The sequence below is a fragment of the Curcuma longa genome, chromosome 20, assembly GCF_044706935.1.
Source record: "Curcuma longa cultivar G26 ecotype Majalengka, Jawa Barat chromosome 20, ITB_CL_G26_1.1, whole genome shotgun sequence".
NCBI lineage: Eukaryota > Viridiplantae > Streptophyta > Magnoliopsida > Zingiberales > Zingiberaceae > Curcuma > Curcuma longa.
Window position 1 is genome coordinate 7,077,671 of NC_133880.1, and position 13,149 is coordinate 7,090,819.

Genomic DNA, 13,149 nt, shown 5'->3' on the forward strand with positions numbered 1-13,149 from the left:
ATTTGCCATACCGGCCCATTTGGAAGAAGGGCCTGGACCGAGCGGCCCATCTAGCTAGGGCCTGGTTAGTGTACTGAATTTTAATGAAAATTATATAATTTAGTATATATATATTCTATAGGTATATGATTTAAAATTATAAAAAAATATAGAATATTCTATTTCTTTGATTTATTTAAATAAAACATAAAAATAAAAGTTATAATTAAATTTCAGATAAATTAGTAAAGAATTTAGTTTTCAATTTTTTATGAATTTTATTCACTGAAAGTTAATAAAATTTATGATTTTTTTAATGAAATTTTCAATTAAATAATTTTATATTTTTCTTGTAAATTGATTGTCCATTCTTTTCTTCTGCAAAAAGGTGGAATCCGCCATCTTAACGGCCCCATGACCATTTGTGAGGAGGTAAATCAGGAAATTGCAATTGGTCACGACGCAAGAGGGTATTGCTTGGCTTCGCCAGGATTCAAACTCTTGTCCTCTTCTGCAACTCTGCTGCGCTGTAACCGACTCAGTTATGCCCGAGGGGCAATTGATCGTCCATTCAATTCATACATTCATCAATAACAAATTTTTTAAAAAAAAACATATTTTGAATAATTGCACAATACAGTTTGGGTGTCATCATCCATACATCAACAATAAAAAAAAACACTAAATAATTGCTCTAAACAATTTCATCAGTTGGCACACTGAAGAGTGAAGACTAAACCCTAAAGCCCCAAATGGCATTCCTATAGCGTGCCATGTCAGTCTCTTCGTCATCGAAGCAAAGTTTCTTCATCTCCAAGAAAACTCTCGCAGTCAACAGGCTATCAGACCCGGCCTCATGCGGGTAGCCAACTTCCCGCGTTATCCCCATCGTCCTCGCAACTTTCTCTAACCCGCCGAACAATCCATCACAGTGGCGCATCAGATTCTTCACATCCAGAAAATTACCGAACAAGTACGCCACCTGCAGCAGAAACTCTTGCAGAGTTTCTGGTAAGCGTTGATCCAAAGACGAAGCCTTCACCAGGTAACCGAAGTCATATTCGCTACTAAAGGCAATCCATTCTGCGGCGGTGGGGCAGCAGGGGCAATGGCGCAGGAGACCAGCGCGGTGGCAGCACTCAGCGAAGCGACAGGGGTCGATCCCCTTGAGGAATAGCATTCGGAAATCGATACCATCCGAATTGTAATCGAAAAGGTCGCGACGGACGTCAAAGTCGCAGAAATTGAACTCCCAGATGAACGCCTCTCCAACGCCGGGAAGATTGCCATCGGCGTCAAAGAGGGTGAGGCCGAGTTGGGTCAACTTCGACTGCTCTACGTTGGCCTTCAAGAAAGCGTAGCGCTCGTCCGCCGAGAGAAGGTAGTGCGGCTTCTGCGGGAGGACGGTGCATCTCGGGAACTCAGTGTCGAAAGACACCATCGGAAATCGAGGGAGCACTTGGGCGATGATGGAGAACTCGAGGTCTACATTTGAAGCCCATACTCGTCGAACCCTGACCGGCCGCTGCTGCTGCTCCTGAGGATGGAGAAGATCGACCGGATGCTGAGGATGAAGAAGATCGACAGGATGCCGCTGCTCGTGAGGGATTAGGGTTATCATTGCGTAGGTTGACACCAGCAGAAAACAAGAAGAAGAATCGCCGAATCGCCGAATCGCCGGGAGCGCAGAAAAGAAAACAGAGACAAGAGCACTGGCTGGGGCGGGGCGGACTTGGACTGGGCCTCTGTATTTATAGATGTAAATCCAAAGGCGGTGCTCCGTCACTGCCGTCAATTTTATTTTATATTTTATTTTTTACATAATACCTCAGAAACAAGCAACCCTCTTCATTTTACATTTTTTTTTTTGGACAATATTGATCCATCGCGACTTAAAATATAGTTAACAAAAATAAAAATAGAAAATTCCACTTCACTTGTTAAATATATAAATGTATGAGAGCGATTGATCTGTTTACTAAGTAAAATTAAATTAAATTAATATAATAATTTTAAAACAATTAATTTAATATAAAAAATATTAATAAATTTTATACTATTATTATATATAATTTAAAATTGACACAAGACATGATCTATTTATAAAATGAATTAATATGATATGCCTGATTTGTCGCCTCTACAATGATTATACGCTTCCTGATATGAAGCTTGAAGTATGTAGAGTATGAATGAAATCAATAAATTTTCAGTCTATCAAATTATTTTACAAACAATTTAGATATTCTAGTAGCAATCAAGTTTGAAATTCTTCATTAGCAAAAGCCTTGTCTCAATTGTGTAAATGAGCGGAAGGCATTGTTCATAGGAAAATGATTTATCTGCAAAATATCTTTAAAATTTTACTTTATTTTTATTATTTCAATAATATATTATAAAAATTCGTTAAGAGGCATTTTCCTTTGTTTGGTGCTTATGAAGGAAATCCGTGTTAAGAAAGAATCAATGCAATTGAGCCAGGCCAAACACACCCAATTGAATTGAACATAAGATTTGGTTCACTCGGACCAATTGAGTCAAACGGACCAACCGAATCACTTGGACGAAGAGATCTGTCAACCAGACCAATCTGGTCGATCAGCTCGAACGGACTAACTGATTAAATCAGTCTCCTCAAAAAGACAAGCACTCGGGAAGTACCTGATCAACACTAAAGCATTATAACTCCACTCCTTTGGATTCTTCCCTGCTCACCATGGCTTCTGAAACCTGCAAAATGAGCTCTTCATTGTTCATTCTTTCTAGCATTGCAAGGTTATATAGTATTGGCGGATGATCATGCTCTACTTTTAAAAAAGACGTATTTGATTGGTCGAAACAAAGTAGGATTCCAAAAGATGTTGGAGATGAGAGCCCGTGGTTCAGCAAACAGTAGAAATAAAATGGAAAAAGGCTTGCATAAACTCGAAAGCTGGAGAAAAAGATGAAGGAACACTGACCCAAAAGGAGGAGCTTGTCATGGATATCTAAGCAGTAGTGCAAGGATGTTCTTCTGGAGTCTCTTCATTGAACCTGTTGATCTTAGCTTTGAATTAATCGAATAGTGAGAAGCAGAGGAAGATGTTGTATGCTTACCTGTGCATCCTGAGTAATGAAAAGCAACTCATGCGGTACATTACTGATCGCATTCATGTGACACGAGACTAATACCATGGTGTGGTTTCTAAATTGCAGCTGCTACTTGCTGCAGAGTGACTCAAATCTGGTTAAACTGAATGAAAAAGTGTTAGCAATATGATCCGGTCAATAAGGTCTAAACCTACTAAAGTGCAAATGCAAGATGATTCTCCGACAGATGTTTTCGTGGATACTAAACAAACAACACAACTAACATGAGCAGACAATCTTAACAAATTCACCATCCTATCTCCTGGTGGCTAATAAATAATAGATCGCATGAAGAGAAAAACATATCTACAAATGTGCTTATGAAAAATAAGATGATCATAAATAATGACACATTACTGTATAAGAGAATCACAACAATTGCCCATTCCCACCTTAAAAAGATGGGGGTTTGGGGGGCTTCATTATATTTTTCTTTAAAAAATTGCCCATGCTAAATCCAGATGAAAAAAGTTAGTGAGGCATTAGTCCTTGATAATTAGTACATAACTAAGCCAAAAATCTCATGATGAAAAATCCTACGTGCATTTCTTTTAAGGTTAACCCATCTCCAAGTAACAATCATAATATCCATGTTGTCAACACACATAGTTGGGACTTTTGTTGTTGTGCAGGCGTATAAGAGAAATGTTCTAACAACCTGATAAGTTGGTACATAAACCCTTGCAAGGGATGAGATATTAAGTAAACAAAGGTGCCCAATTTCTAACACGTGTAGCATAATTCATCTAATTCTCAAAGTCCAAAATGGGCATGTCATCATGCTGAAACAAATCAGTAATCATATTTCTCGAAGGCTGAGGATAGGCAGAAATGAGAATAGTGTCAACCCTCAGGTAATTAATACCAAACCCTCCACACAGAACAATGGTATCCGATGTGCTTCCTTTGTCATACTTCCTGATCCACCAATCTAGCTTTCATTTGTGTCGAAGTTTGTTGGAGGTGCATAACAAAAACAACTTAAGAAGCTATTAAGTAAACATAATTGATTGTTGACAGATTCATAAGAAAGATATATCATATAATAACATGGCAAACCTTCTAATAAGGGGCTCTGGATTGTAAGGAAATAAATCCTTTCGATGAAGATCTTCCACAGTTTTCTTTAAGTTAAGCAAACAAACTATAGCATTTTCAAAATTTGGTTGCAATATGCTCTTATCTGCATCACTAACAGCGAAAAGCTTTGATGGCATTTGCCCTTTAGTTGTTGAACTTGAAGGTGGTGCTTCTAATTTATCATTCATTATCTTTCTTCTCTTGTGCCTAGGCTGACTCTTTTCGCCTTCAAATGATAACTCCACAAAAGTTTGCCAGAATGTGCAAATCACTCGCAGACACCTGGTGCCATGATTTGTAATTAATCATTTTAATCTAAAAAATAAGTTTAAATTTCAGCAGATTACTTGACAAGCAGCAATAGATGATAGTGGCTGATATTTAGTTATGAATGTATGCTTCATTATTTGTAGTTTTGTACAGATTTTATTTAGCTCAAAGAAGATTCCTTAACAAACTAAAGAAAGCATAACAGAATTTCTGAAACAAAAGAGAACTCTCGAGTAGTGCTGCTCTCCTGACAACTCCAATGTGGTTGTTGAGGCAACTGGCCAGCAGCCATGTGCTTCAGGTCGTGGTTTCAATTCTTCAATCATGCAGGTAAAAATGGTACATGCATTTTCCAAAAAAGAGCAAAAAAATATCGGTTGCCTACTCCTGATGTCGTGCTCCTACCTACCACTATAATGGAGAACAGAACTCAGGCTAATCATTCTATACTGAGTTTTGTTACAGTGTTTCAAACTCACAACACAGGCAAATGGAAACTATCTCATTGCCAAGGTATCCATCTTGGAATATAGAAATATAATATGGTTAAGGTAAAACAGAGAAAATATCAGCGCCTCCAAAACAAACAAGAAATAATGGCACTTAAAATCACCAAGTGAACTCCATAATGTGAATATGGTGTGAATAAATTAAAGCCCTATATGTAAACTAAATCAGGACTACTAAATAGAAGAAACTAGAAGCCTCACTGCTCAACTCAAGAGGCCAGAGATCATTATTCAAAAGGTTTTTCATTCATGTATATGTTCCCTTCTCTTTTATTAAACACCAGATATATGACTCTATAGTTGGTAAAATTAATTGTCAAAAAACAACTTTCAAGAAAGCAAACAATTTTTAGAAGTTCATTACAGAGGAATTATTGTAATGGTGTTTAGAAAGGTCCATCTTAGTCAGCATTATGAACCACAAACTCTATCCAATTATGCAAGTGATCATGAAAAAATAAAAGCAATCAAAACTAGATAAATATTCGACGTGAACTATGATCCATTTCAATTGTAGTTACCTCTCAATTTCTTATGGGCTCACTTCATGCATACAATTTTAGACTAAATACGGTAGAGGAAAATTAGTGAAGTTCAAGAATCAGAAAGCAATCACTTCTTTAATTTCTAGAAGTTGAATGGATATTAGCTTCCCATTATCGTATCAAATATTTAATCCTATGAATCGACATTTTCATTGTTAAGACTGCTAAACTTCTCATTTGCGAAAAATAAACAATATTAAAGCGAAAAAAGTAGCAGAGAAAAGGCAGTTTGCCTTCACATAACAGAAAGCAAAATAATTACAGAAGTAATTGTACCTTAAAAGATACTGCAGAAAACGAATTCCTGTATCTTTCGAAATTAGATAGTCAACAAGCACCAGATGATCATAATGTAACTGCCATCAAAAGAAAAAGAGAAACATCATCTAGATGTTCATTAAGGCGTTGGCAATTGCCCAAACAGAGGTATGATAAACATACGGTGGGAATTTATAATGGCAATATTATTTTGCACTTATAACTTTGTAAGTTTCATTTATGTCACTTTCAGGGATGATTGTCGGCAAAGTCATTTAATGTTGGGATTGCTTACTTAATAGATAGACTTTCTCCATGTTGTTGGCTACGCTATACCAATGTAGAGTAAGATGTTCACTGAAAGAAACAAGTGTAAGTAGAATGAGACCTAATATCTTCATGGATTTCGATAGTGATATAAAGCTGGCAACGTCTGAACCTATGGAAGAAAATTATAGAGTTCTCATATTTCTTATATTCCTACAATAGAACCCCAGATGGTTATTAGCATACCCATTACTTGATAGTGCAACCTCTTTTCTGTTTATTTTCCTTGCAATAGATTAGCAGAACTCTTCATCAGATAAAATAATATTAGGATTTAGCTATTTGTGAGTCATCCAATCACTGCATTTCAAGAGTAACTAAATGACAAAATAGTCAACTCTTAGACATCTATTATATGTATGTTAAGATTATGAGTAGTCAGCAACCAACAGTGTTGTGAAAATTAAAGTAATAGTTTGATAATAGTGGATTTGGAATTGTAGCCAAGCATCCCCAATGAGTTTGGCAACCAATTCATAACCAGATAGTTTCTTGGGCCCTTCATTAACCAGGGCTGCAAGTCTCAAAGTTTCAAATACCAGAATAGGAAAAAATATCATATCCGGGCAACAACAAAAATGTACTCTTATTAATGAGGAATACATTGAATTATTAAATTCAAACTGAAATTGTCTATTTATCTAGAGTTTCGTATCTTAAGCTGACCCCCACGAATATATCTAGAGCTTCAAATATTAGTTAATAAAGAACAATGATCCTAAATTGTTTAGACACACAGCTTGTGTTGTTGTTGTAGTTGTTCATATTACTGTCTTTTAGGGCTTCCTGATTGAGAAGAAATCTCCACCTTTTAGCAAGTGATAAGTAGAATACTGTTTTTCCATTATTGTGCAAGAATCACCTCAAGAGAATCTAGCCTTAGAATCGTGTGTTTTCTCCATTACACTACATCCTGTCCATATTCTCTAGTAAAACTTAGCACTATTTATGCTCAATAAAAGAAAGTGTTAATGGAAATAATACATTTGCTAAATTGATGCATCTCAATCATCAATGGAGGAATATACATTTAAATAGATTTCTTGCAAGAATTATGAAACAAGTAAATGTGGTTTTTTACTTCATCTGTTCCATAAAAAATGAAGGACACGAATGATTTTTTACTTCATCCCTGCAGTTTAAATTTTGAAATCAGGATACATCTCAGCAATGCAATTTACACATTTGTTTAACTCATAATACATGCATACTTCAACCCAAGAAAAACTAACAAGAAATCAAATATATAATGTTTTTAGCATCTTATCAACTTACCAGCAAAAGAAACATATGGAAAAGGTAAATAGGGTTAAAGATACTGGAAATAACAAAAATAGCATTCTTCTTCTCCTCCTCAAAATGCATTTCCTCTCCACTGCTGCAGTTGAAATTTTATGAAAAAAAAGCTAATTAGATATTTCTTCATCTATGGAATAATCACTGATTACTATATAATTTTGCAGCTCACATCTGTAAGTTAATGACTGGAGCATCCAAAAGTTGCAACAAGATATCAAATAGCATGTCATCCTGCATTACAGTTTACAAGATGAAAAATATTAAACAAAAGGAATCTCATTAGATAAGGAAGGCAAAGATTAGTTGTCCAAGTTTACAGACACAGAAATCAAAAGCCAAATATGAGCCATTTGGAATTCTGGGTACTGAGTGTTAACTTTGGCAATGACTATTTTGCCTGATACCACAATATTCTTTACATGGTGAATATAAAGAACAAATTGATTTGTGAATCTCTGGATGCAAAGCTTGAAAAACAAGTAACCTAATGTCATCCTATATTTGTTGCTGAAAGCAGGGATGTTATCCTAAGGAGCTTCAAGAATCTTAGTTGTAACAGATGAAACTTTCAAAGTTAGCTCAGCACTAAGTTCGTGACCAGTATAAAGGTCAGTCAAACCCAGCCACTCTATTCTATTGCTTTACAATTATTAGAGCAGCTTCTGATAAGGTCACATAATCCCGTAAATAGGCCCCTTAAAGCTCAAACCAAGTGTTACTGTGAATCAATGGAAGATTCAGTAACACATTTGAGAAGCAAATTAAGAGTAAACCAATCAAAGAAAGAAGTCGATGGGTAAAAGCGAGAAATTTTGAAAAGTATACCTCCTCCAAATAAAGTTGTAAGAAGAATGTAGCAAAAGTGCAACATGATTCCCTGAAACTTTCGTAGTCCACAATATTTTCCAGCGGAAATAATCTTTGAAGCCACTCAAAAAGTTGCATTAAACCCATTGAGGTGCCAAGTTTGCCACAGACTTTCAATGGGGAAGTGACACAAGAAGATTGTGCTCCGCAATGAAATTGGTAGCCAGATTCCTTGTCCAAGTGGACCAATCTGAAGCAACAATGGAGAAAGAGAAAAGTTATCTGTCTCCACAAGTGTTTGCTACATAAGTTCTGCAACTTGTCCCCATCATCAGAATTAGCCAAAAATGGAGATTCTTTTACAACAGTTGCAGAATCAACATCACAATCCGATAAAGGCATGTATAGGAGATCTTGAAAATTGTGTTTAAGCAATTCTAGCCACAAAACCAGGTGGGAAACATTGTCCTGAACGTGAGACCTGAGTCTAACCATCATCATCTGTATAAAGCATAGAAACACAATCAATGACATGTAGTTTTAAAATAGCTTGGTGGTTGACAGACTGAACTCAATGCTAAGTTACAGGTTAGTAGAAGTTAAATTCTTTACAACTTATGTCACTTGGAAAATAATAACCATCAAAGTTCAAAAAACTAATTGAAGGTATACCAGTAACTTGTGTTTCAAGTATCTAGAGAGGCTCGTCTTGCATCTAAAGTGCTCAAAGAAACCCGGCAGAAGCTTAATCACTAGCTCTGCAAACTCAGTATACACGACATGGCCTCCAGCGGAAACACTCTCAGCATCTATCAGATCCCTTTGCTCACACAAGGAACAGAGAAGTTGAAGAATTACCCCAGAAAGCATATCTGTGGACCTTGGCAAAAAGTTTTTACTGCCAAGCAATCCATCTTCTCCAGAACTAATACGTCTAGTATGAATTTCATTCAACCAACTCCATGGCATCTTCAGCAGTGATGATAAAGCAAGATATGTATACGCTCCTTCGAGATTATTTATATCATTTTTTGAAGATTTTAGAATGTTGCGGAAGATTTGGAAGAGACCTTCCACCATATACAAATTGATTTCAAAGACTTTTAAGTGCAAAAGATCAACAAAGGCTGAAATATCAAAAGCTGAATTTTCCATTCTAGCCCACTCAGATTTCGTAAAGGACTGCAACCAGCTTTCATTTGGGATATGAATAGATCTAGTTGACATAGATGAGCTTGAAATGATACTTGACATTGCTAGCCCATGGAAGATCCATAGCAAGCGCACGAATCTGATCCATTTGGTCCTCTGTTTAACAAAAATAATGAATGAACACAAACTATAGTGTGATTACAATTCTCTGGCATACTGAGGAAACTCTTGAGAACCTCAAAGAACGTACAAATACAGCTAGAAGATTTGACATGTCTACAAAAAGTTTTCCCACTAGATGCCTAACAAATCCACTTTCAAGACCCAAGAAAGGAACCTGTATCAGAGAAAGAGTTTTAGTTGCATTAATTATGAGGGTTTGATATATGACATCAAAAAACATTAATGTCGAGATACCAGACAAAGGAATTTGGACATAAAAACAGGATCAAAATTGTGACACTGTTGGACATTTGTCATTAAAAAATTGCAATATCATCTTCCTAAAAAGTATGCAACAACTACGATACCATTGTAGAAATAATATCCAGGAAGCAATTGCTTCCAACTTCAGTCTGTTGCTTGACATATATAGAACATGTGACATGGAAGTGACAATCAGCATCTTTTTCCTGCAACAGCAAAAACAAAAGAAGAAGAATGAATTTGGATATACAATCTAAGCAAGGTTGTTACTTCTATTGCTAAAGCCTGTTAAACATTTTCTCGATAAGAGAAAGCAAGGTATCTCATTTTCACCAATCCAATTTACTTCTCAAAATCAAAATGATCGAGTAGTCAATTTTATAGAAACAAAGGGATAAAGTCCACCAGAGTTAAGATGATGAGATTCAAACAAAAATCCAAGCAAAATTTTTTAAGGTCGTTACTATCAGAACTTTGTCGGCACCCTAAATGATTGCCTAAGGCAAGATTTAAGGAGATTGTTTTTTTCTTCTCTACTGTTTGCTCTCATTTTCTTTCCATTATGTTGATCCGTTAATAGTTTCAGAATTATTTGTTGGTGCGGGAAGCATCCGACGATCAAACCCAAGTTTTGATAATGGCAAAGGGATTCAAAGTTAAGATTATTTGTTATCTAATGTGCTTGATTAAGCTTGCAGGAAAGTCCTAAGTGTTCTTAGGCAAAAGTCCTAGCTGCGGTTAGGCAAGGTGGAAACCCTAAGGGGTGGCAACCTTAGGGTTTCCACCTTAGGTCCTAGGGGGTGATAACCCTAGGTGGAGAAAAAACCTAGGGGGCGGTAACCCTAGGTCCTAGGGGGCGGTAACCCTAGGCAGAAAGTCCAATCGGTCTAGAGGACCGGGCTGGCATCAGGTAATCTCTCCTGAGGGGAGTAGGTGAGGGCGCGTTTCCCGGAAGAGGGAACAGTAGGCGTCGGTTCAACCTAGAGTTTTCGGTTGGAAATTCGAAGTCAGAACCGGACAGTCCGAAGACTGTCAAACCTATTTTCCTTATATATTATCTGTTGTGTTCTAAATCTGTTTTGCAGGAAACTAACATGTTTGTGCAGGGTTGGAATCGGTCAGGATCGGTCGACCAAACCAAGGAGGAGCGTCAACTGATCAAGCCGATCGAGTTGATCAGGTCAGAGTCGACCGAACTTGGGATAGGAGTCGATCAGATCAAAGCAAAATTAGCATGAATGAGCAAATAAGGTTGGAATTATTTGATTGGTCAATTGAGCATGGGATTTGGTCAACCCATCCTTTTCGGTCAAACTAGAAACGGAAAGCGGCCACGACAGATGCCGTGAAGATTGGTAACGGAGTTGCTGGTCCGTCAGGCAAGAACCAGCGACGGCTCTGTACAGCCAACCGACAAAAGGTTGTACACTAGAGTCAATAATGGAGCGTGGTGGACCTAGATTCTCAGCGCATCCACATGTGTGTGTCGGGCCGATGTATAAATGCCCACTTTTTCTTTTGTCGTGTCGAACAGTGTACCTGAAAAGCATCCAAAGGTGGCCGTCCATGTGTCATACTGTTCAACAGGTGTCCACTTGGATTCTTGGTTTTGTAAAACCAGTGGCGTTCATAGTATTGAGCCCACGGTTTTGTTAAAGCTCTAGTAAGTGGCGCTGTCCCGCCACTTGTATGTGTCTTGACTTAGGAGAGAAGAAAGAAAGACTTAGGGGAGAAGAAAAGAATCTTCACATGTGACGATGGGGCCCAATGAGCACCCGACATGTGATGATTAATCTTTTCCTATTCAAGGCTTTTCTTTCTCTATTTAAGTCCCCTTGTAATTGGAAGTGAGGAGACGAGCAATTCTCGTGCCCTACTTCCCTCTTGTAAATCAATAGAAGAATTTGTTTTCTCTTTCACTTGTGCCCCCTTCTCTCCAATTGTTCTCTGCCCTAGGTACCGGCTCCATCCTGAACTGAGAACTGAGAGACGATCCCTTTACTTACTGGTATCCAACGACGGAGGAAGATGAATAGCTCCGGCGTAGGGCGACGCCAGGAGAAGAGGAAGGTGACCGAGCAGAAGCAGGCCCATGAGCCTTGTACTGTTCAGAAAGTCATCTCGGCACCTACAACAAATCCAATCGCGGCCCAGAAAGCAAGTCCGGCCCAAGTCAATCACAAATCGACAAGGCCGAGGAGACGACGCTTCCATTGGAATCCTGTGCAAAAGAAACGGAAAGCGGCTGCGACAGATGCCGTGAAGATTGGTGACGGAGTTGCTGGTCCGTCAGGCAAGAACCAGCGACGGCTCCGTACAGCCAGCCGTCAGAAGGCTGTACACCAGAGTCAATAATGGAGCGTGGTGGACCCGGATTCCCTTCGCATCCACATGGTAGTGTCGGGCCGATGTGTAAGTGCTCGGATTTTTCTTTTGTCGTGTCGAACAGTGTGCCTGAAAAGCACCCAAAGGTGGCCGTCCATGTGCCATACTGTTCAACAGGGGTCCACTTGGATTCCTGGTTTCGTAAAACCAGTGGTGCTCACGGTTTTGAGCCCGTAGTTTTGATTAAAACTCTTGTAAGTGGTGTTGTCCCACCACTTGTATGTGTCTCTTGTAAGTGGTGTTGTCCCACCACTTGTATGTGTCGTAACTTAGGAGAGAAGAAAGGAAGACTTAAGGGAGAAGAAATGAATCTTCACATGTGACGATGGGGCCCAATGAGCACCCGGCATGTGATGATTAATCTTTTCCTATTCAAGGTTTTTCCTTCTCTATTTAAGCCCCCTTGTAATTGGAAGTGAGGGGACGAGCAATTCTTTCTCACTTGTGCCCCCTTCTCTCCAATTGTTCTCTGCCCTAGGTGCCGGCTCCATCCTGAGCTGAGAACTGAGAGACGATCCACAAGCCGAACATCTAAACCTGGTATCAAAGCTTGAAAGGAGTCTTGAGGAGGTGTGAGCTGTGCAAGGCGCTGTGTGAGCTGCATGTTGCTTGCAACGAAGGCGTTTGTGTGCGAAGTCTACTGACCGCTGAACTCGCCGAAGGACATCAGAGATATTCGCCGTAAGACGCGAGAAGGCGCAGCAAGGAGACTCTGAGGTGAAGGCTACGAGAGTAGGCCTCGTTGTGTCAGGAAGTAGCCACCGTCTTCAACGTTGGTAACTACATCAAGCACAAGCCCGTTCGGCTCAACCTTTGTCCGAGATCATCAAGAAGGTATGGAAGGATCATACTATTACTACTCGGATGGTGAAGAACAATCATATGCTTTTAATTATGGGACAAGTGATCTCTACAACGAACAAGCATCTATCGAGGTCTGGAGCGACCCAGACTACGATGAGGGAAGTTATGAAAACTCGTCT

At 38.7% G+C, this 13,149-nt stretch overlaps 2 protein-coding genes across 2 annotated transcripts; both read right to left on the minus strand.

Annotated features, from left to right (window-relative positions):
* Nucleotides 1-712: 712 nt before the first annotated feature.
* LOC141812974 (putative CCR4-associated factor 1 homolog 9) lies at nt 713-1,600 on the minus strand. Its single transcript, XM_074700903.1, has one exon. It carries the CDS (start codon nt 1,598-1,600, stop codon nt 713-715), a length of 888 nt encoding a protein of 295 aa, XP_074557004.1.
* Nucleotides 1,601-2,451: 851 nt separating this feature from the next.
* Nucleotides 2,452-12,770, minus strand: LOC141812975 (uncharacterized). Its single transcript, XM_074700904.1, has 12 exons — nt 12,609-12,770; nt 9,886-9,987; nt 9,606-9,692; nt 8,876-9,511; nt 8,222-8,704; nt 7,566-7,627; nt 7,373-7,481; nt 5,789-5,868; nt 4,168-4,470; nt 3,076-3,184; nt 2,940-3,012; nt 2,452-2,709 (listed from the first exon to the last, which is right to left on the minus strand). Exons 1-10 carry the CDS (start codon nt 12,768-12,770, stop codon nt 3,178-3,180), a joined length of 2,031 nt encoding a protein of 676 aa, XP_074557005.1. The 3' UTR covers nt 2,452-2,709; nt 2,940-3,012; nt 3,076-3,177.
* Between the last annotated feature and the right edge of the window lie 379 nt (nt 12,771-13,149).

Coding starts and splice junctions, on each gene's coding strand:
- LOC141812974 (XM_074700903.1), bottom strand. CDS start 1,600: ATGATAACCCTAATCCCTCACGAGCAGCGGCATCCTGTCGATCTTCTT.
- LOC141812975 (XM_074700904.1), bottom strand. CDS start 12,770: ATGCAGCTCACACAGCGCCTTGCACAGCTCACACCTCCTCAAGACTCC. Junction 9,512..9,605: donor CAAATCTTCTAGCTGTATTT/GTACGTTCTTTG, acceptor TTTGTTAAACAG/AGGACCAAATGGATCAGATT. Junction 8,705..8,875: donor ACTTGAAACACAAGTTACTG/GTATACCTTCAA, acceptor TGCTTTATACAG/ATGATGATGGTTAGACTCAG.